Here is a 22,750-nt window from a genome sequence, read left to right as displayed (position 1 = left end):
GCTTTAAGCCCGAATTCCAGATTGATATGTGCATCTAAAACAGAGAGAGAAACAGATAAACACCATATACACATTTAAGTTAAGGTTTTAGCAGAAATAACAATTTACAGTTGGCATGTAATAGATTTGGGAAGAAAATTCTTGAAAAAAACCCACAAATATTTTACAAGACACTTTAATTTGTGAGACATGTTTCTATTGACATAACAGTCAATTGAACAGGGGCTAACTAAAATCTGGGCAATAAAAAAGCTGTACAGAAAAGAATGACGAATAGAAGTATTGATAAATATATAAATCTGTTTGTGACGAAATTTACAGTGTTGACGCTAACCAAAGGTGTCACAAGTACACACGTTCCTTACTACAGTTTAGATACCTCTGTTTAAAAAGCACCGACTCGACTTTTTAGTCAAGTTGAAGTAAGAAGTACAGGGTCTAAAATATAATTTATGTACAAAATATTGAAGTAATCTTGCGTCCAAAGCACGCGTGCAGGGGGCTGATTTACAAATGTACGCATTACAAAGTACAGATACGCGTGCTAAAATGTGAGAAGTAGAAGTATAAAGAAGTATACAGTAGGCACAAAAAAGTACAGCAGTAGAGTAAAGATACCAGAAAATTCTACTTAAGTACAGTATTGAAGTATTCGTTATTTTGAATCGCTGACGCCAACAATAAATCATACTCTAATGCAAAATGTGTTTTTTGCTTCTTCTCGCCCACAGAAGCCGTTAATCCAGCTCTCTTACTGAAACCAGGCCCAGAAAAAAGCATATCTGTGTGTTTCTCTGCCATGGAGCACGATGAAAAAACATTCAAATAAGGAGGAATGTTGTTGTAACGCAAAAAAAGTTAAAGAAAGACTTAACCAACCTTTGCGATCAACTTGCATGACTTCCACGGTATCCATGCGTGTTTACGGCTAGTGTGGAGATCACGTGTTTCCGGTTAGCGGATTAGCGAGCTCACGGTTAGCGCGATGATTTGATCTTGGATGTAGTGAGCGATGTACGAAGAACGGGCCCCAGGTGTGGAGTGGAGCTTGTTGTTGGTGTGAAGAAACTGTAAGTTTGCTTTGTTTCCTCCTTTAACAGTTTGTCTTTAGGAACTTTACTGTTTGTTCAGCTCGTGTTTGATTTCTTCACACAACAAACTGTGTGTGTTTGTATTTCCGGTCTCTCCATTAAAGTCAGTGTGTAATGTTTCCTGGCTAACATCAGCTGTGTGCAGCTTAGTTCAGCACAAATCTGCCGCTCCATAGTTCACGGTAACGGACTCACAGCTGGACCAACGAGGCCGAGTGTGTCCGCCACTCTGAGCTACGTTCGTGTTTGTGTACTTGTAGTTTGTACTTTGAGTTCACTCAGAGCCCACAGAGGACGCAGCGTACGTGATGACGTCACAGCCCTTTACCTCCTTTACTGTCACTGTGATTAATATTTACACACGAGACACCTGACAGCATGTTAATGCTAAGCTAACGCTAAGAGTTCTTACAGACACGAGTTAAAAAGCTGCTTTTAGTGTGTGATCAGAGTCCAGGACTGAGAGCAGCAGCAGAGCTGATGGATGATGAATTACTGGATGGAAGAAGCTTCTCATTAGCAGTGAATCAGTGTGTGTGCAGTTCTCTGCAAACTCAGCAGGAAGAATTAGTGTGAAGCTTTAACTCTGCTGATCCTCTTTGAATCCTGGATCAGCTGAAAGGTTTAAAATGTTGTTCACACGTGTTGGACTGACTGAAGCTTCCAGTCACAGTGAATCAGTGTGTGTCAGTGAATGCATCGTGTGTGCTTCAGGCTCCATCTAGTGGACTGATAGCAGAGCAGCTGATGGCAGCTTCCTCTGCCTCACACTGCTGTCTGACTGCATCCAGCTGACACTGAGATGAAGCAGGAAAGAAGCAGCTGATATTTGGACAGCACACATGATGAAAGGAGGATTTCAGCTGATGTGCACATGAATGATTTGTGTTTCCTCTGCAGGTAGAAAGTGTGTGTGAGCTGAATTGAGCAGCATGGATCAGTGTGAGGACAGAGAGGAGGGAGTCCCTCCCTCTAAAAGCACTCTGTGTGGGGAACATGAGAGCCAGACCAAAGCTCAGAGGTGAGATGACCATCTCTAACTGTCCATGACTCTTCTCCATGTCACAGCTCAGCACTCACATCACTGCTGCATCATTATTCACAGGAACCAGCCTGGACCTCCATCCAGCTCTGTGTCCTTACAGAGTGACCGGTCTAAAGGTCGTCCCATTAATTTTAAATCCCAGCCTGTGTCTGCTGCAGAGAGGTAAGCTGTTAGCAACATGAACTCTTTGATTAAACTGCTCGATGTTGTTGGATATAAACTACAAACACGTCGTTCCCTCAGTCCCATTTAAACTGTCTTTTAAAACAAGCCTTTGGTTTCTAAACAACTGAAAACCCACTTCAGCAAACAGGAAGTGATCAGAGCGTCCGTCCACTTCCTGTCAGGCCCTGCAAACATTTCATATTGAAGAAAAGTCGTTGACATCTCACATTTTTACTCCACCACATTCAACCATTTTGACATTTTACAGCATGAAACTCTTGTCACATGACTCCTGTTATGTTATAGAGTCATGTGACCACCAGGGAGGGATTTGTATGGATGAAACACATTCAAATCAATCTGATTCATCAATGGAAACATTTTTGGTGTAAATGCAGCAACACTGAAAACGCTGAAGATAAAAACACAACAGATGAAATATGAACAAATCGAGGCTTTGAATACACGTGTGTGTGTTTGAGACACAGAGATAAATGGATTGTGTGTCTGTCCTATTGCTGCGTGAGGGTTTTATTGTAGATTTTGTGCGTGTACACTTTTGACCACAAAGGTGTTGAAAGGGCGTAAAACAGTTGGAGGCACCAGAGTGAACACTAGTGCTGTCAGTAGATTAAAACACGACTAATTAATGACACAATCTTCTGTCATTAATCCTGATTAATCACAATTACTTGATCAATAGCTGCAGTTACATTTTCCAACTTTATATTTAAGCCTGTAACAGACGTTTACACCATATAATGAAGTCAATGCAGAATAAACACAAAGAATGTTAAACGCTTCAATTCAAAGAGACTTTGAATAGTTTTCAGTCTTTAACTCAGCTTCTCTGCTGTAAATACAACTTTGTAACAAACATATATACTAAAAGCTAAGTGTGCACTAATATATAATAATATATAATCTATATTACTGCTGTTAATGAAAATGTTTAATCAGACTCATCACAGGGTTACTGTGGATAAATTTGGATCAATCACCATTAAACATCAATTTTAATGTAAACGAATCAAAGTTCATTTCATGAGCAAACAGACTTGAGAGAAAAGGGCAAATTTACACACTTAACATGTTTATTGAACATGTAAACATTGATTAAGCTCCTGAATGAGCCGACCCCCCCAGGGACAGTCCTGCATGCTAATGATGGGCTCTGCTCTGTACCTGCAGGATTCTGTCAGCCACAAACTCCTCAGCTGATCCTGAATCTGAGCCCATCTGTCAAACAATCATTTTCTTCACAGGTCTGTGGAGGTGGCACTGATCCTGCAGCAGTCTAACACTCTCTGTCACTCTTCTTCAAGTCTTTGACACGAGGAACCAAAACTATGTTATTAACAACACTAACAGGTCTGCAGTTTGTCCACTTGGCAGTTGTGTCATCAGTGCTTTGCATCGTTGTGATATTTTAAGCTGGAAGTGCTTCGGTGAAAAGAAAATTCCTTCTGTCACGATGTGCAGAATCCTTCATGTTGGTCGGCTGGTCCGTCTTGTTATTTTTTTAATGCTCAAACTTTCCATCGAGAGGTCAGTGAGTGTTCATCATCTTCCATATTGAGCTGATTGGTTCAGCTGCCGTCACTAACAGATGTGCTGCACATCTGCACGTGTGCAAAGGTAACTCTACTCGGACAAACTGCCCGAAGTGCGTTGATAGAAACATTTCAGGGATTTTGAGTCGTTCTGCGCTCCAGATGTGTCGTGTTAAAGGTTTTTATCATGTTAATCATGATAACAGATGAACCCCTAACCCTAACCCTACATGTTAATTTTGACAGCACTGGTAAATCCTTTTTAATGTTCTTCTGTCAGATCATTGATTAGACTCGACTCCAAATACGAGACTCAGAAAACTCAAATGAAAACTCAAATCAAACCAATGAGAAAAGGACTTCTTGTGTTAGAATGAAAACATATGGAAGAGGTCAGGTTTCAAACACTCGATGAATCTACTGCACAGTTACATTCAGGGACCTTTGGCCTCCTGAGAGCATTAGTTGATGGTTCATCACAGTTTTACCTTCCAGTGAGTGAATTTATCAGTTTGATGAAGTCTCAAAGTTTCCTCTGAGCTTCTGCAGCATCATCACTTCCATCACTGATGAAAGAAAGTTCATAGAAAACAGAAAATATATCTTCAGAATCTGAGAGTCTAAAACTTGACAGACTTGATTCAGATGAAGTTATTTGAGCAGAAACTCCTGGATCTTTATCCTGTGTTGATCTGATCCTTCATGGTTCCTCCACAGAGTGGACCAGCAGAGCTCAGAGGTTCCCAGTGGTCAGTCTGCCCAGCAGCATCAAACACAGCTGGACTCCATATTTATGGTCTGTACATGTACAACAACTACTGTTACATCTGTTCTGTTCACAGTCGTCTCCATGCTGCTCTTTGTAGACCAGTGGATCGTCAGTGTGTCCAACATGGATCTGATGTTTGGCTCCATGATTTCAGTCTGATTGGCTCATTCATAAATATTCTGTTCCAGCTGCTGGAGGACAACATCATCACTTTTGTGAAGAACGAGCTGAAGAAGATCCAGAAGGTTCTGAGTCCAGATTACCCAGAATGCTTAGAGAGTCAGAGGAGCAGCAGGAGAGAGGCGTTTGTGAAGATCACAGTGGACTTCCTGAGGAGAATGAAGCAGGAGGAGCTGGCTGACCATCTGCAGAGACGTAAGAGGATTTATCTAAAGATTTAAGCTGCTGGATAAATGAACATTTTCCAGAGATGGAAGATGGAGCAACATGTTTTAAAGATTAGTAGTTCTTTTTGGAAATTGAGTGTTTATTTTTCTTCTCATTCAGAACTTCAAGCTGCTGTTTGTCATAGTAAACTTAAGTCTAAGCTGAAGAAGAAGTTCCAGTGTGTGTTTGAGGGCATCGCTAAAGCAGGAAACCCAACCCTCCTGAATCAGATCTACACAGAGCTCTACATCACAGAGGGAGGGACTGCAGAGGTCAATGATGAACATGAGGTCAGACAGATTGAAACAGCATCCAGGAAACCAGACAGACCAGAAACAACCATCAGACAAGAAGACATCTTTAAAGCCTCACCTGGAAGAGATGAACCAATCAGAACAGTGCTGACAAAGGGAGTGGCTGGCATTGGGAAAACGGTCTTAACACAGAAATACAGCCTGGACTGGGCTGAAGACAAAGCCAACCAGGACATCCAGTTCATATTTCCATTCACTTTCAGAGAGCTGAATGTGCTGAAAGAGGAAAAGTTCAGCTTGGTGGAATTTGTTCATCACTTCTTTACTGAAACCAAAGAAGCAGGAATCTACAGCTTTGAAGACTTCCAGGTTGTGTTCATCTTTGATGGTCTGGATGAGTGTCGACTTCCTCTGGACTTCCACAAAACTACAATCCTAACTGACCCTAGAAAGTCCACCTCAGTGGATGTGCTGCTGATAAACCTCATCAGGGGGAAACTTCTTCCCTCTGCTCGCCTCTGGATAACCACACGACCTGCAGCAGCCAATCAGATCCCTCCTGACTGTGTTGGCATGGTGACAGAGGTCAGAGGCTTCACTGACCCACAGAAGGAGGAGTACTTCAGGAAGAGATTCAGAGATGAGGAGCAGGCCAGCAGGATCATCTCCCACATCAAGAAAGCTCGAATCCTCCACATCATGTGCCACATCCCAGTCTTCTGCTGGATCACTGCTACAGTTCTGGAGGATGTGCTGGAAACCAGAGGGGGAGGACAGCTGCCCAAGACCCTGACTGAGATGTACATCCACTTCCTGGTGGTTCAGGCCAAAGTGAAGAAGGTCAAGTATGATGGAGGAGCTGAGACAGATCCACACTGGAGTCCAGAGAGCAGGAAGATGATGGAGTCTCTGGGAAAACTGGCTTTTGATAAGCTGCAGAAAGGAAACCTGATCTTCTATGAATCAGACCTGACAGAGTGTGGCATCGATATCAGAGCAGCCTCAGTGTACTCAGGAGTGCTCACACAGATCTTTAAAGAGGAGAGAGGACTGTACCAGGACAAGGTGTTCTGCTTCATCCATCTGAGTGTTCAGGAGTTTCTGGCTGCTCTTCATGTCCATCGGACCTTCATCAACTCTGGACTCAATCTGCTGGAAGAACAACAGAGAATCTCGATGTTGTCTAAGTTAATTAGCAACCCAAACCTACAATCTCTCCACCAGAGTGCTGTGAACAAGGCCTTACAGAGTCCAAATGGACACCTGGACTTGTTCCTCCGCTTCCTCCTGGGTCTTTCACTGCAGACCAATCAGACTCTCCTACGAGGTCTGATGACACAGACAGGAAGTAGCTCACAGACCAATAAGAAAACAGTCCAGTACATCAAGAAGAAGCTCAGTGAGAATCTGTCTGCAGAGAAAAGCATCAATCTGTTCCACTGTCTGAATGAACTGAATGATCGTTCTCTAGTGGAGGAGATCCAACAGTCCCTGAGATCAGGACGTCTCTCCACAGATGAACTGTCTCCTGCTCAGTGGTCAGCTCTGGTCTTCATCTTACTGTCATCAGAAGAAGATCTGGATGTGTTTGACCTGAAGAAATACTCTGCTTCAGAGGAGGCTCTTCTGAGGCTGCTGCCAGTGGTCAAAGCCTCCAACAAGGCTCTGTGAGTAAATCTGTGATCATGTTTATTTTTATAATGTTGATTAAAAGTGGTCATAGATTTCTTCCATGACAGGTCCATGTCCTAAAACCATGAGCCAGTGTAGTTGTATAGTATAAAAGAAAAAAGGAGAACTTTTGACCACAATATTGTAACTTGAATGAACTTTTGATACAGCCTTTAAACATAAAATTATGAACAGAATTGGTGACAAAGGGCAGCCCTGGTGGAGCCCATCACCCACCGGACTTATTACTAGAGCAGGGCGATATGGCCAAAAATATTTATCACGATATATATTTGAAAATTTGCAATAACGATATAACCGACGATATAATTGATGCGAGACAAAATACAACTCCACAACATTACTAGCGCAAAAAGACAACCTTCCATTTATTTTCACTTAAACAAGAAGCTGGTTTTTATGTGCATTAAAAAGCTTTATAAAAATGTAACAGTGCAAATGCAAATTCCTTGCTGAAAGTTTAACCAAAAGGCATTTCCAGTAGGAATGGGCTGACATATCCTGAGCATAACCATGTATAATATCCACTGAAGTTAAAAAGAGGTGCTTTGCAACATTAAACTTCAGTGTGCAGTACGTATTTTTCGGACCATAAGGTGCACGGGATTATAAGGCACATTAAGCGAAACAAAGCAGTCAGATAAATCAAACTTTATTAAACTGATTCTTCTTGCTTCCTCTACTTCTGTAGCATTGATTTATTAATGAATGAATTCTGCTCTATTCCCATGTTGTTGCAGTATATTAATGACTAACCTCGTATTGTGGATGCATTATCTCAGTTGTTCTCCTGACTGAAGTTTGGTCCGTTTACAGCATCCTGCCATGCAATTGCATTTGTCTCTTAACTATCAGGAACTGTAACGTTAACTTTTATAAGTGGAAAAGTGTTAGTGTTCGTCCTCCAGCTTCACTGTTTATGTTATACTAACATAGCTGTGTCACTAGCGATCAGGTAGCACATCATTATATACCAGCTAGCCCAACTTCAGTAACCCTACAAACGTCACTGCTGTTTAATTTCCTGACTTCATTTATGTTGGAAGTGATAGCAGAGCTGTACGTTTGAATTTTTCCAGAAATCTCTGTCAGAACATGCAATATCATGCTTAGGTAACTAGCGAAAATAGCGAGCTAACTTCCGCTAGCTTCCTGCTAACTTCTAACTCTGTTAAATGTAATAAATTTTGTTTTCATGGATGCCTGGAAGTTAAACTTCATAGTTTCACCTGGTTAAGCAGCAATGCAGATCGTTTTATTAAAGATGAAAGAATTGAGACAGTTTTTAACTCTCAGTGATGTCGCAGTGTTCGTTTGACTTTGGGTCCTGAAGGACGGAGTTTAGGACCCAGATTACTCCCAGATTTAAGAGCATCTTAGTCCGACAAATACGACAATAACGACGGCCGCTTGCATGTTCTGCAAAAAAATGTGCTTTTTCGTGTATCTGACAGACAAACACCAAACCAGTTCCACATCACTGAAGTTGCACCATTTTTACAAACCAATTCTGGTTCATCTGTTTCACTCAACAATCGGCCATGTGCGTATGAAAACAAAGGCACTGCGCATGCGCGTTTTATTCATTCTATTGCGATATTTCATTTTCCTATCGTTGCCTAACATTATACCGGTATTACCGTGAACGGTATAATATGGCCCAGCCCTACTTATTACTATCCAACGTATTGGCGGCTATGCCACCCAAGCTCTTGCAATGGTTGTAAAAGGATGGAATGGCCTGTTGCAATGGCCATAAAATGTTTCTCAGTTTTATTATTTTCAGTCACATCTGTTTTTGATTATTAACTGAATATTTTAAAATTCAGGCTTTTTATGTTATACAAAACATATTTTCTTATGTCTTGTATTGATTCTGAAGGAATAGTTTTCATCAGTATCGCAGATACCAGCCTGAATTTTACTTTGTATTGGATCAGAAAGGAAATCAGTGGCATCCCACATCACTTACAGCAACTTCAGTACCTCTTCATTTTAATAAACTGGGGGGAGGTGCACCAAGATTCAGTATGAGATAAAGAATTATTTTTAACTGTAAGGTTGGAGAAATCTGTTGTTGGAAATTGGAAGAACAGGTCATCTTAAAAATCACTGCATTGTAGTTTTATTAAGGCCCCTTCAATCTGTGATCGCTGTTGCTTTGCATTGTAAATGCTACTATTACAAAAGTCACAAATATTAGTGTATGTGTGTGTTGTTGGGTAATAAACCAAAAGAACAGAATCTACCAGCACCTCACTGATTTCTGCTTAAAAACAATAAAAAAGCAATAAAGCTCTGATTTGTTTGGTTGATCTTGTCTCCCTTCCACCTTGATTTCAGACTGAGTGGTTGTAACCTGTCAGACAGAAGCTGTGAAGCTCTGTCCTCAGTCCTGAGCTCCCAGTCCTCCCGTCTGACAGAGCTGGACCTGGGTAACAACAACAACCTGCAGGATTCAGGACTGAAGCTTCTGTCTGCTGGGATAAAGAGTCAATACTGCAAACTGGAAACGCTGAGGTCAGATCAAGCAATATCGATTTTTTTTTCATCAATTAACATCATTTAATCAATTTCATTTGGAAAAAATTAACATTGTGTCTATGGTTTTTTTTTTTTAATGAATCCATGCAAGTCACAGTAAACTGCCACATTTGTCTTTTGTAACATGAGACAATAAGGATTCCAGCATGTCCTGAAACAGTGTTGAAATATTGTAAATGTAGTAGCTCCTCATGGCACCATGAATATACTTGAACACAAGTGTTTCATGTCTTCTTGTCATCCTTTCTTCAGACTGAGTGGCTGTAACCTGTCAGACAGAAGCTGTGAAGCTCTGTCCTCAGTCCTGAGCTCCCGGACCTCCCGTCTGACAGAGCTGGACCTGGGTAACAACAACCTGCAGGATTCAGGACTGAAGCTTCTGTTTTCTGCAGTGGAGAGTCCAAAGTGTACACTTGGGATTCTCAGGTCAGGATTCAGTCTTTTCTGATGATAATTTTAAAACCTGAGTCAGGTCGATAAATGGCTTACTCATTTACAACAGACATGATTTGTTAAATCACCTTATATATGTGTGCTTAAGTTCTGTGCTGCTCTGATTTATTGCCCGTGCTGTCTTTCAGTTCAGCTTTGTCGAGCCTCTGGTAGGATTTCTTTTACATGACCTGTGTAAAAACAAAACAGGAAACACATTAAGCTGAAGTAAGATGCACAATTTGAAAAATGGGGCACAAAAAATGTTGCTGCTTTCTGGAAAGTGCGTCTAAGAAAACCCAATGGAGAAAGTGAAGAGAAAAATCAAAGATTAAGAAGAAGAAAATGGCAGAGGCAGTTTCTCTTGGACTGCCTGCAGATGGGGCGAGACTCTAGAAACAGGGATGATTGGAGAAAATGTAAAGAGGCCAGGAGATGAATACTCTGGTGTTCTGGGGATAGTGGGAGTGAGAGGGAGAGATGCCAGTAAATGATTTCAAGGATACATTTGAGAGAATCAGAGCTAAGAAACCAAAGCAAGTGGGGAACTACAAACATATGGACAGACTCATAATTAGGCCAAAGACACATTAAAGGAATTATTACAGGTTTAGAAAACAGGGATGGATATGAAGGAGCTTAGCATGAATTTGCATTGAGGAAAGAATAGCAATGAGCATCAGAGGAAACAGTTAGGAAAACTAAGAGGATGTACTGGCAGGAATACTGCAGTACTTTAGGAAGAACTACACCAGTTCAGAATGTGTGGAGTACAGTTAAGAACATGAATGCAGACAGGAAACAACAGCAGCTGTTGTAAAGTAAATTCAAACTCCTTCATTAAATGCAGCTGGTTGAGTTGAAAACAATGGAGAATGATTGTGTTACGTTGTTTATTCTCTATAGAAATGCAGCAGAAGGAGTGCATGCAGAGCTGGACGTGGGCTGTATATACATGCGTGTATCTGTGTTGTCTGTGAGCAGAGAAAACAAAGCGCTGGAAATATCCAGTGTATCATAAGCCAGCCAGTCCTGTTACTGCAATTCACTTCTTCACCCGAAAGTGTCACCATCAGGCTTCAACAGCAGTTTCCAGTATTAATAGTGTTAATGAGCTCCAGGTAGTATGGATGGGAAAATGTAGAGATGCTGGGCAAACAATATGATCAAATCCACAGTGGGAATAATTGAAGTGATGACGGCAGGTGTAGAGAACAAAAATGAATCATATTGAAATGTTAAATCAGGAAAATCCTGGAGAAGAGGATAGTTCTAATGTTCAGTTTGTAATGTTGAATTCAACGCAGCTCTTAAATGCATAAAAATGACTTCACCTGACGTCAGACTGAACAATTGGATTAGCTACTGATATTGATTTAACCCTTTAAGACCTACCATAGAACCAAGTCTGCCAGAGCTTATATTATATTTTTACATGCTGTAGAGCCATTTTTGGGAGCATTTCAAGTTGCTATACATCAATACAACCATTACAGCCTAAATTTTAATAATATGTATGTATTAAGTGCATAGTAATTACATAAATTGCAAAAAAAAGTGCAATAAACTACAAAAAAATTGAAATTCGTTTTTTTTTTTTAACATATATTTCTAGTTAGAGAAATTTAAGAGGCTTATCCCTCAAAACTGTAAATACAAAAAGGTTGCACAAAATAGTTTCCCACCACAGGAAATTTATTTTGAGTGCCTTCATAGTTTTATTTTTGAAATACACCAATTTTTACATACTGCAGGAAAAACGAAAATAAATATTATACTGCAAATTTGCAAAATAACAGCATATGCATCAAAATAAACTATTTCCAGCAGTACAATATGAGTCCTAAGCATATGTGGAAGGAAACTGTAACCTAGGACAAGCTGATGGCATAAGATGTAAGTACAACTCCTCAGGTTTCATATGCAAAAAAAATTATTGCGCTAGCTCACGTGGTTACAGTGCTACCGGGATTTAAAAATAGTTACGCAAAACGGAGTGTGCCCACTCTGACCAGTTTTAAAGGGTTAAAGCAAGAAAATATGGTATTAGCATCAGCTGCCAATTCCTATTCACCTAAAATTAGCATTACCTGCTAATGGCAGTCTAGTTAGCACTAACTCCGCACTAATGTAATGCTAATTCACATCAAATTATCTTTAGCTTTAGCATTAGCTGCTAGCTTCAGCCTACCTAGCACTAGCTGCTCACATTGTTAAAAGGGAAGAGAAAACGATATTAGCATTAGCTTGTAATAATTATTCACCCCTAATTAGAATTAGCCACTAATGGCAGCATACTTAGCATTAACTCCTCACATCGTTATAATGCAAATGATGCTAACTTGCATTAAATTAGACTGCTGTTATTAGCTAATGCTTTTTAGCAGTAGCTGCTCACATTGCTATAAAGCAAAGGAAAACGATATGAGCATTAGGTTCTAATGCGTATTTGCCTTAAATTAGACGTAGGTGCTAATGGCAGCCTACTTAGCAATAGAAGCTCAGATGTTGTAATGCTAGGAAAAAGAGTGTTAGCATTAGTCGTTCACATTGTTATAAGGTTAAGGGAAATAGTGTTAGCATTAGCTACTCACATTGTTAAAAAGTGTTAGCATTAGTGCATAATGCTAATTCACATCAAATTAGCATTAGTTAATAACGGCAGCCTATTTAGCATTAGCAGATAATGTTGACCGTGGCCCACTGGAAAAGTTCAGAACTAAAGATTTAGGAGTGTTTCTCGATAGCTCTTTCTCATTTGAGAAACAAATAAATTCTGTTATTAAAACCAGCTGTAAGGTTTATATTGTTGATTGTCATTTATGCTTAGAAATATTTACTCATATATGCTTAGAGTTGTATAATCGATTGCATGATGATAGAGGTTTGATCCTTAGTAGTCTGTAAAGACTCTGTGTGCCTTCCAGAGTGGTCTGGCATGCACACACCACTTGGGGCCATGAGAGAGGTCGTACCCTCTCTTACTGATTTATGGTGTAGGACAGGGGTCTCAAACTCAATTTAGCTGGGGGCCGCTGCAGGCAGAGTCTGGGTGAGGCTGGGCTGCATTAGGTTTTCCACAAGAAAGGCATGGTTAAAAAATTCCAATCTTCTCTAATCTCTTTATTTTTATTTTTTAACACAAAATATGAAAAATAAATAAACAAATTAAGAATTAATAAGAAAATAAATCAATCTGTAATACATAAATAAAACAATAATAAGATATTTTTAGTCAGTGAACTTGTGTGTTTTTCTCAGTCTTCTATATCTGCTGTATTTAGATTGAAATGTCTGTATTAACAGTTCTATAATCTTCTTCTGAACATGAATGGAACACTGTAGAAAATGAACTCTTCTTCTGAACATGGCTTCTCTTGCCTACTCCTTGCTGCTAGAAACCTGGCAGCGTTTCCTCTCGCATAGCCGAGCCAGATTTGGCCTGAAGGAGGAAGCAGTTGCGACCCTCAGTATGTCTTGAAGATGATCATCCGTAAGTCTGGACCTGTACTTGGACTTATTGAAGTTCAAAGTGGAGAAGAGCTTTTCGCACAAGTAGCCTATGTGCTACCAAAAAGCACGATCAGCGGGGCCTATCGTGCGGTGCCCCGCGCTTCACTCGGACTTTTTGACCACGTCATGATCCACCTAATCCCCGCGTACAGACAGAGGCTGAAGCTCTCCAAACCTGTCCTGAGGACCAAAAAACTGTGGAGCAACGAGGCTGTGGAGGAGCTTCGCACGTGTTTGGAGTCTACAGACTGGGACACAATGAAGGCTGCTTCTAACAGCTTGGATGAGTTTACGGACACTGTCACCTCCTATATCCACTTCTGTGAGGACAGCATTGTGCCATCACGCACCAGGGTGAGTTATAACAATGACAAACCCTGGTTTACTCCTAAACTCAAAAAGCTGTGGCTGGAAAAGAGAAAGGCGTTCAGAAGCGGAGACAGGGTCTGCTACAGAGAGGCCAAGTACAGGTTCACTAAAGAAGTGGACATTGCTAAACATCAGCACTCTGAGAAGATGCAGCAGCAGATCTCAGAGAATGACTCGGCCTCTGTGTGGAAAGGTTTTAGGAATATCACCAACTACAAGCCTAAAACCCCCCACTCCACTGATGACTTGCTCTTGGCCAACACCCTTAACGACTTCTACTGCCGTTTTGACGAGCCATCAGGCAGCCTTCACACCTCCAACAGCCCCAACAATAGAGACACTTTGGACACTCATTCCCCCACCTCTCCCCCCTCCATAGAGCCATCACCACCTTCAATCACTTCAACACCCCCCTCCTCACCCCACACAAAAGAGGATTTCACACCACCTCCTCCCACCACAACTCTTCATATTCATGAAGCAGATGTGAGGAAGCAGTTTAGGAGTCTGAATGCTCGGAAAGCTCCCGGCCCAGACGGTGTGTCTCCTGCCACCCTCAGACACTGTGCAAACGAGCTGGCCCCAGTGTTTTCTGGCATTTTCAACTCCTCACTGCAGGCATGTCATGTGCCTGCCTGCTTCAAGTCCTCTACCATAATCCCTGTCCCCAAGAAACCTAGGATCACTGGACTAAATGACTACAGACCCGTGGCTCTGACATCTGTGGTCATGAAGTCATTTGAGCGCCTGGTTCTCTCCTATCTCAAGACCCTCACGGCCCCCCTCCTAGATCCCCTGCAGTTTGCATACAGAGCCAACAGGTCTGTAGATGACGCCATCAACATGGCCCTACACTTCATCCTGCAGCATCTGGACTCCCCAGGAACCTACGCCAGGATCCTGTTTGTGGACTTCAGCTCTGCCTTCAACACCATCCTTCCAGACCATCTCCGAGGCAAGCTTTCCCAGATGAATGTGCCTGATCCCATCTGCCGGTGGATCACTGACTTCCTGACGGACAGGAAGCAGCACGTGAGGCTGGGAAAGAATGTTTCGGACTCCCGGACCATCAGCACCGGCTCCCCTCAGGGCTGTGTTCTTTCTCCTCTGCTCTTCTCCCTGTACACCAACTGCTGCACCTCCACCCACCAGTCTGTCAAGCTAATCAAGTTTGCAGATGACACCACCGTTATTGGACTCATCTCGGACGGGGACGAGTCTGCCTACAGGAGGGAGGTTGAACGTCTGGTGTCTTGGTGCAGCCACAACAACCTGGTGCTGAATGCCCAGAAGACAGTGGAGATTATTGTGGACTTCAGGAAGCACACAGCCCCACTCCCCCCCATCATCCTGACTGACACCCCCATCACCTCTGTGGACTCATTCCGCTTCCTGGGTACCACCATCACCCATGACCTGAAGTGGGAGCCCACCATCACCTCCGTCATTAAGAAAGCCCAGCAGAGGATTTACTTCCTGAGGCAGCTGAAGAAATTCAACCTGCCAACACGAACGATGATGCAATTCTACACTGCAATCATCGAGTCCATCCTCACCTCCTCCATCACCGTGTGGTACGCTGGAGCCACTATCAGGGACAAACAGAGACTTCAGCGTGTTGTGCGCTCTGCTGAGAAGGTGATTGGCTGCAGACTCCCATCTCTGCAGGACCTGTACACCTCCAGGACACTGCGGCGTGCAGCTCGGATCTCAGCTGACCCATCTCACCCTGGACACAGTCTGTTTGACCTGCTCCCCTCAGGCAGGAGGCTCCGGTCCATTCGCACTAGAACCTCTCGCCATAAGAACAGTTTCTTCCCCTCTGCTGTTGGACACATGAACAATAACCAATAACAATAACAATAACCGTATGACTGTTCCCACCACTAACACATGACCCTACGCTGTGTTCACTGCATCATTCCATGTTTGCACTGATCACCACCCGCACTCATGTATATATCATGTATATATCTATCTAATTAGCACTTTTAATTTTTATTCTTATTTTTATTTTCATGTCTATTTAAGCGTTACGACAGTATGTTTGCACTGAAGCACCGCAGCAATTTCCTAATGTTGTAAACCTGCTCAACATTTGGCAATAAAACCCTTTCTGATTCTGATTCTGAAAAGGCACATGGTCCGCTTGAACATTCGGGAAAGCCGAGGGAAACTAGGGCTCAATTCTCTCAAAGATTGTCCAAGCTTGTCTGCTTTTCCACTCACCTCCCTGAACGTGGTTTTGAGTTCAGAGTTGCACTGCAGCTCAATGAGCTCCATTTGAAGCACAGAAGGGGCATCTTGCACATCAAAGGAGAAGGGGTCCGCAAAAATGTGAAAGGTGGCTCTGTGTGTCTTGAAGTCAGCAAATCTGTGATCAAATTCCTCCTGTAGCCTCAAAATGACATCAACATACTCGTCAGCACTGAATGGTGTGCCTGCATCCACGAGTGCCTTGCATGCTGGGAAATGGCAAAGGTTTTTCTGAGAGAGCTGAGCTTTCCAGAGCGCCAGTTTTGTGGAGAATGCTCTCACGTTGTCATAGGCAGCACTGACAAGTTGCCCCTGGCCTTGTAACGTCTTGTTCAGTACATTAAGCTCATGTGTCATATCAACAAGAAAAGCTGAGTCCATGAGCCATTTGGGATCAGTTAGCACAGGAACACTAACTCCATCCTTCTCCATGAAGGCTTCACTTCTGCTCTCAACTCAAAAAGTCTCTTTAATACATTTCCCCTGCTGAGCCAACGTACCTCAGTGAAGTCGAGCACATCCCCATATTCTGACTCCATTTCCTCTAAAAAAGCTCAGAACCTTCGGTGCTTTAAGCCCCTGGATCTGATTTGGTTGATGCATTTCACAACAATAGACACATTGTCAAACTTCAGGCATTTGCTGCAAAGGACCTGCTGATGGATGATGCAGTGCAGAGCAATGGCCTCCTCCACGCCTTCCTCTTCCAGTTTGTTTTGTGCCACCAGTCCATTTTTCCTCCCTGTCATTGATGGCGCTCCATCTGTTGTTATTCCAACAAACCTCTTCCATGGCAAACCAACATTCTCAATGGCATCACACAGCTTGTAAATATCTGCTGAGCGGTGGTCTGGCCATGCATTGGAATTACTGTGAGCAGCTCCTCCATCACTTCAAAACTGTCATCAACACCACGGACATACATTGGGAGCTGGGCAGTGTCGGTGATGTCTGTGGTCTCATCAAGAGCGACTGAGTATACACTGAAACATTTGGCTTTCTCACACAGTTGGTCATAAATGTCACTTGACAGGTCAGAAATGCGATCTGCTGCGGTGTTGGCAGAAAGGCTGATGTTGCTAAACTGTCCTTTCTTTCCTGGACAGACTATATTTGCAGCCTGCAATATGCACTTTTAGACAAATGCACCTTCTGTGAATGGCTTCCCTGCTTTAGCAATCATCTCACTAACCACGTGGCTCCGACTGCTGCATTATTCTCTTTGGTTGCTTTCTTGGAGAAATCTTGCTGCCTCAGTAGATCTGTTTTAAGACTGGCAACCCGGTTCGCTCTCTCGTCTCCCTGGTATTTTGCATCCACCTCAGCATGTCTAGTTGTGTACTGATGTTTCAAATTGTATTCCTTGTGCAGCGCAACTTTCTCTGTGCAAATAAGACAGGTCGGGGTGCCCCTGTGCTCAACAAAGAAATATTGCATTTCCCACTTTTCCTGAAATTGTCGGTGCTCATCACCAACCTTTCTCTTCACCGCAGGCTTTGAAAAAGACATGTTTGGGGCTATGTGACATTTATAATTCTACTTGGTGTCACTGTCGCATTGAAGTTTCAATCAAGCGTTTAGCCGACGGACGGGGAACGTCTCAACGCGTAGAGAACGTCATTTCTGCTTCTTTTTCTTGCAACCGTAGCACGGCGATCGGCAGATAAAAAGCCGGTAGCAGTCTCCTTTGTTTTTACACTCGATGTTCATGTCTTTCATGATGACACGAACACCGTGGCGTTTGCAGATGGTAGAAAGTGCAGGGATAGCGAGCGCAAAAAAGGCGACTGCTCACGGCGCCGGGCTGTTGTTACAGGAGAAAGAAGCGGAAATGACACCGTGACATATAACAAATAACATCAGCTGTTTCTGATGTTAGTTGTTTTGACTGCTTTTACATTATATTGAAATATATGTAATGTTCATGTTTGCTGCAATGCAAACGCAGTGATGCAAATAAAAACATGGAGCCACAAATTACGGTGCGACCCTATAATTAGTCCGGGTTACCGGGGACTGTTGTTGCCGATGAACAGGTGTCGCTATGTGACTGCAGACTAAATTGGGCTGCATTGAGTTCATGACTTTTCTTTTATCCGCCGCCTACGCATCACTGTGAGAGTTAATATGAGATCTCTCTCTGTGGAAAAATAACTTTAAATCCCACTGACGTGTGTATAAATCTATATACGTATAATGTCCCGCTGGGCAGCAACTTAAAAAAACAACTTTTTTTGAAGTGTTGTGAACGCAGCGCGCTGGGGCGAATGTCGGCGTTTGCCCAATAGAAAGGAGGAAGCCAGCCAGGCACAGGAAAGAAAGAAACACTCCAGGGCAACGCTGCTGGAACTTTGACTCATTGAGAAATGTTTCCCTGCTTGCATCAAGCCCGGCTGGTGTCCCCTGAGATCCATATCCCACCCTGATTGGTGGGTTAATTCAGCTCCGCCCACAACACTGTAAAGTGTCATACATTATCAAACTAACATTACATTTTCATATTAAGGTGGGGCCAAAAACTATCGTCCTGCGGGCCGCAATTGGCCCGCGGGCCACGAGTTTGAGACCCCTGGTGTAGGAGGACACCTACTCTGTGTCTGGTTAAGTATAAGAGCCCTTTGTTAGGGGGACCGCTGGACTCTTAGCACCAGCTTTGGGGTCACAGGGTCACATCTGGAACACACACACACACACACACACACAGACACACACACACACACAGACACACACACACACACAGACACACAGACACACACACAGACACACAGACACACAGACACACACACACAGACACACACACACACACACACACACACACACACACACACACACACACACACACTATGCACAGACTGGTACTCTTTGTTCATACCTGTGTAAGACGTCATAATGAACTTGTGCATATTCATGTAAGCTCAATAAAGAGCAGTGTTACGAGGGAGCAGACGAGAGCGACTGAGGTCAAGTGAAGGAACGGCGCTGTCACAGTTCTCTCCCTCATCAATTGTCTGGTTCCAGCGGTGGGTCTGTGCTAGACGACCCATCACCAGCTTTTTCCACTGGTTACCAGTACGTGGTAGAATCCACTTCCAGATCTGGTTGTCTTTAAATCTGTGAATGGATTGGCTCCATCTTATCTCTCTTTAACAAAAGAATCCAAGTGGAGCCCTCAGGTCTGCAGATAAGCAGCTTCTGACCAGAACTAGACGTAAAAACAGAGGTGAGCTTTATCGATGGCTGCAGCCAAACTCTGGAACAGTCGCCCTTCACATCAGGTCGTCACCAACACTGGACATTTTTAAAAGCCGGTTGGAAACACATTTGTACTCTGTAGCTTTCAATCCTGACCAGTCTTTATAGTCATTACTGTGTATGTTTCCTATTTTCTCTCTACTCTGTGCAGCACTTTGGCTCAAGCTGTTTTTAAATGTGCTGATAAATAAATGTAGATTTCTTTGAATAAAACAGTGGAGCCGAGCTTTGAGCTCAGTGTGTAACAGTGTGTGTGTGAGAGCCATGTAATGTCCATGTGTGCATGCTGACTGTGCTGCTCTGACCCCCCTCCTCCTTTCAGGGTGGAGCCTGCTGGAGTCCGATGGTTGAGACCAGGTCTGAGGAAGTGTAAGTGTGTTTTTAATGGGATTCATGAAAACAAAGCAGCACACATTCAACCATCTTCATCATGTCAGGAGTCATCATCAAAGTGTCAATCAATGAACAGATGATGGATCAATAACTGCAGCTGGATTGTGTTTGTTCTCTCCATCAGATTCCTGTCAACTCACAATCGACACAAACACAGTGAACACAAAGCTCCAACTGTCTGACAACAACAGGAAGGTGACACGTGTGGAGGAGGTTCAGTCATATCCTGATCATCCAGACAGATTTGATGTTTATCAGCTGCTGTGTAGAAATGGTCTGACTGGTCGCTGTTACTGGGAGGTCGAGTGGAGAGGAGACGTTTATATATCAGTGAGTTACAGAAGCATCAGAAGGAAAGGAGGCAGTTATGACTGTTGGTTTGGATGGAATGATCAGTCCTGGAGTCTGTGCTGCTCTGATGATGGTCCTGATTATGTCTGTCACAATAACAGCTACACATCCATCTCCTCCTCCTCCTCCTCCTCCTCCTCTGTCTCTAACAGAGCAGCAGTGTATGTGGACTGTCCTGCTGGCACTCTGTCCTTCTACAGAGTCTCCTCTGACACTCTGATCCACCTCCACACCTTCAACACCACATTCACTCAAACTCTTTATCCTGGGTTTATGTTAGACTGGCCTCCTGGTTCCTCAGTGTCCCTGTGCTGAGTGGAGTGTAAAGAGTGTCTCCTGTTACAGAAACACTCTGACTGTTGAACAGATAGTTCAGTCTGTACATGTCTGTCTCTTTCACTCACAAACACGTTTTCAGATTCATGGATTCAATCAGTTGATGTTTGAAACTCTTCTAAATGATTCCTTGTAAACTTCTTCAGTCACAAACAAACAGGAAGTGATGTCACATGTGTTCCTGTCCACACAGCAGAATGAGTCTATTGCTGACAGTGATGTACAAACAGAGTGAGCATTTCTGAGGCCCAAAATAAACTGAGTAGTTCACTGAATGAACAATGGACTGTGAGCTCAGTTCCTTCATCATTAGTATGGATTATATATGTATATGTATTATATTAGTATCATATATATCAGGTGCTGCTGCTTTCAGTCATTGTGCAAATGTGCTGTTTGTAAGCTTGTAAAGCTGCAGTCAGCTGAGACTGAAGAAGTCACCTGATCAGTGAGCAAACGTTTCTGAAAACGTCCAGATGAACAGAATCAACCTTTTGGGATCAGCCAGCAATGCAGCATCATTGTTGTTCAGCTTCAGAGGTTTGCAGGAATGAACTGATGACCAGAAACAGCTGCAAAGTCCAAGAAAATACCAGCTGGAGTTCAGCTGCATTTGAAGAAGTCAAAGAAAAGTAAGGATGGCAAAGGGCGACGTTTTCTTCCAAAGAGCTGCAAACATGGTCGACGCCTCATTAGAAGAATCATCTGGACATTTGTGAGGAACTCTAACCAAGAAAGCAACGTCACACAGATCCAACAGACAGTTTCCATGACTGCAAGTGTTGAGTGGAAAAATGCTACATTGCATTATTGCATCCTCTCACCACAGGAGGCGCTGTTGGCACCACTGATTGCTGATCAGCTGTTCTCTGATGATCTGATTGATACTGTGAATAACGGGACTCACTGAACTCTGTGACACAGTGAAGATTACAGAGTTTAACTTCAACATCTGACTGACGTCACACAGACAGAAGGATGAACCAGTGAGGCACAGAACACAGTTACTGGAGATACTGGATCAGCTCCATGTGAACCTCTGATGGAGAAGCTGCTGAGCCAGAGAAACATCAGGACATGACAGCAGCTGCACTTATCTAACAACATGTAGCAGAGCTGATCTATGTTAGAGGATCTATCACAGCAGCTGAAGCCAAAGTCCAACACTGGATACCAGCTGAGCCTGTGCTGAGTGTAGTGTTACAGGAAAAGGGCAGAAACAGTGGTAGCTCCCAGTGATGCTGACTGGGGCACAGAGCTGAATGATGCAGCATCAGGACACTGTTTCAGTCTGACTGACAGAGAAACCTGTAGCTGTATCTACATGTGAGGCAGAGGCCACACAAGCAGCTTTCTATGTTTCACAGTGACTGAGATCTTCAGTGGGGGTGGACATGCTCCTGTACAGACCTCTGAGGAGAACCAAGGTGCAGTCAAAGAGTCCAGTCTGTCCTCACAGATGTGAACATGTGCTTTCATCAGGTCTGCTGTCAGCTAGCAGGCTCACATCAGAATCACTGTTCCTGAAAAACACAGTCTGTGTGACATCATCAGTCAGCTGATGGTCCCAGATCTGAATGGTTTCTGTCTCTACTGAGGAAGTCAGAGAATATCACTGAGGTGTGGATCAGGTCTGAGTGAGCTGTGGAGGGACAGCTTTAAACAGTCCACAGGTCTCACGTCCTGCTCAGTCTGGTAGCAGATACCTCGTATTGTTCCAGATGTGCTGACATCAGCAGCAGCACAGCTGTGTGATACCATGAATCTCAGTTATTGATCCAACACACAGTAAATACAAAGATCAGGATTTCTGAGAGTAATCATTATGAGTCTGAACACATGATCACTGAATGTTAGTCTCCACAATAATAAGCCAACACAAGCAAACACAGCTTTCAGCTCTTATTTTGAAACTGGCTTATTTAGAGAGCTGTGATGTGAGCGTGCCTGGCTCTGAGGCACTTGGGTCAGCCTCTGTTGTTTAGAAGTGTTACAGACTGAATGACACAGACCTGTCAGTTTCCATGTTTGTCTGTAACACAGCTCAGGGCTCCATGCTGAACGCATCCATCCAGTGTTATTGATCCAGGACTGATACCAGCATTGGGATCAATACTACAACACACAATCACATGTGTCCACGTGATGTGTTTGACCAGCTTTATTCATTAATGATCAATCAGCTTATTTACTGCATCTGAGTCCAGCTTCATTTAAATGATCCAACCATGAAAATGACATCAGTCCTACAGAAGCACTTCATGCTAACAGGAAGTCATTGATTAAGGTGGAATAACACAGAGACACAACCACTCACAGCTAACCTGACCCCACTAACTGCATGTGTT

General features: G+C 43.1%; 2 protein-coding genes across 3 annotated transcripts in view; one reads left to right on the top strand and one right to left on the bottom strand.

Moving 5' to 3' along the window:
- Positions 1–22,750, bottom strand: part of LOC146672589 (NACHT, LRR and PYD domains-containing protein 12-like) — a 236,742-nt gene that overhangs the window by 178,696 nt on the left and 35,296 nt on the right. The window lies entirely within an intron of this gene.
- On the top strand, positions 966–22,369 carry LOC146672591 (protein NLRC3-like). 2 transcript variants are annotated; one of them, XM_085401268.1, is made up of 10 exons: positions 966–1,070; positions 1,992–2,112; positions 2,197–2,298; positions 4,572–4,650; positions 4,812–4,998; positions 5,131–6,931; positions 9,300–9,476; positions 9,753–9,926; positions 19,645–19,691; positions 19,840–22,369. In XM_085401268.1, the coding sequence occupies exons 2-10, from the start codon at positions 2,024–2,026 to the stop codon at positions 20,379–20,381; spliced, it is 3,198 nt and encodes a 1,065-aa protein (XP_085257394.1). In that variant the 5' UTR covers positions 966–1,070; positions 1,992–2,023; the 3' UTR covers positions 20,382–22,369. The 2 variants fall into 2 exon arrangements, with proteins under 2 accessions (XP_085257394.1, XP_085257395.1); XM_085401269.1 differs by having other exon boundaries at positions 983–1,083; positions 2,010–2,112.

Source organism: Rhamphochromis longiceps, linkage group LG3, assembly GCF_057381845.1.
Source record: "Rhamphochromis longiceps isolate RC_006_pf linkage group LG3, R_longiceps_female_GT1.1, whole genome shotgun sequence".
In the NCBI taxonomy this organism is placed as follows: domain Eukaryota; kingdom Metazoa; phylum Chordata; class Actinopteri; order Cichliformes; family Cichlidae; genus Rhamphochromis; species Rhamphochromis longiceps.
The sequence above is the reverse complement of the archived record's forward strand: the minus strand, read 5'-3'. Positions and strand labels throughout refer to the sequence as shown.

Coding starts and splice junctions, on each gene's coding strand:
- LOC146672591 (XM_085401268.1), top strand. CDS start 2,024: ATGGATCAGTGTGAGGACAGAGAGGAGGGAGTCCCTCCCTCTAAAAGC. Junction 4,651..4,811: donor AGCTGGACTCCATATTTATG/GTCTGTACATGT, acceptor ATTCTGTTCCAG/CTGCTGGAGGACAACATCAT. Junction 4,999..5,130: donor GGCTGACCATCTGCAGAGAC/GTAAGAGGATTT, acceptor CTTCTCATTCAG/AACTTCAAGCTGCTGTTTGT.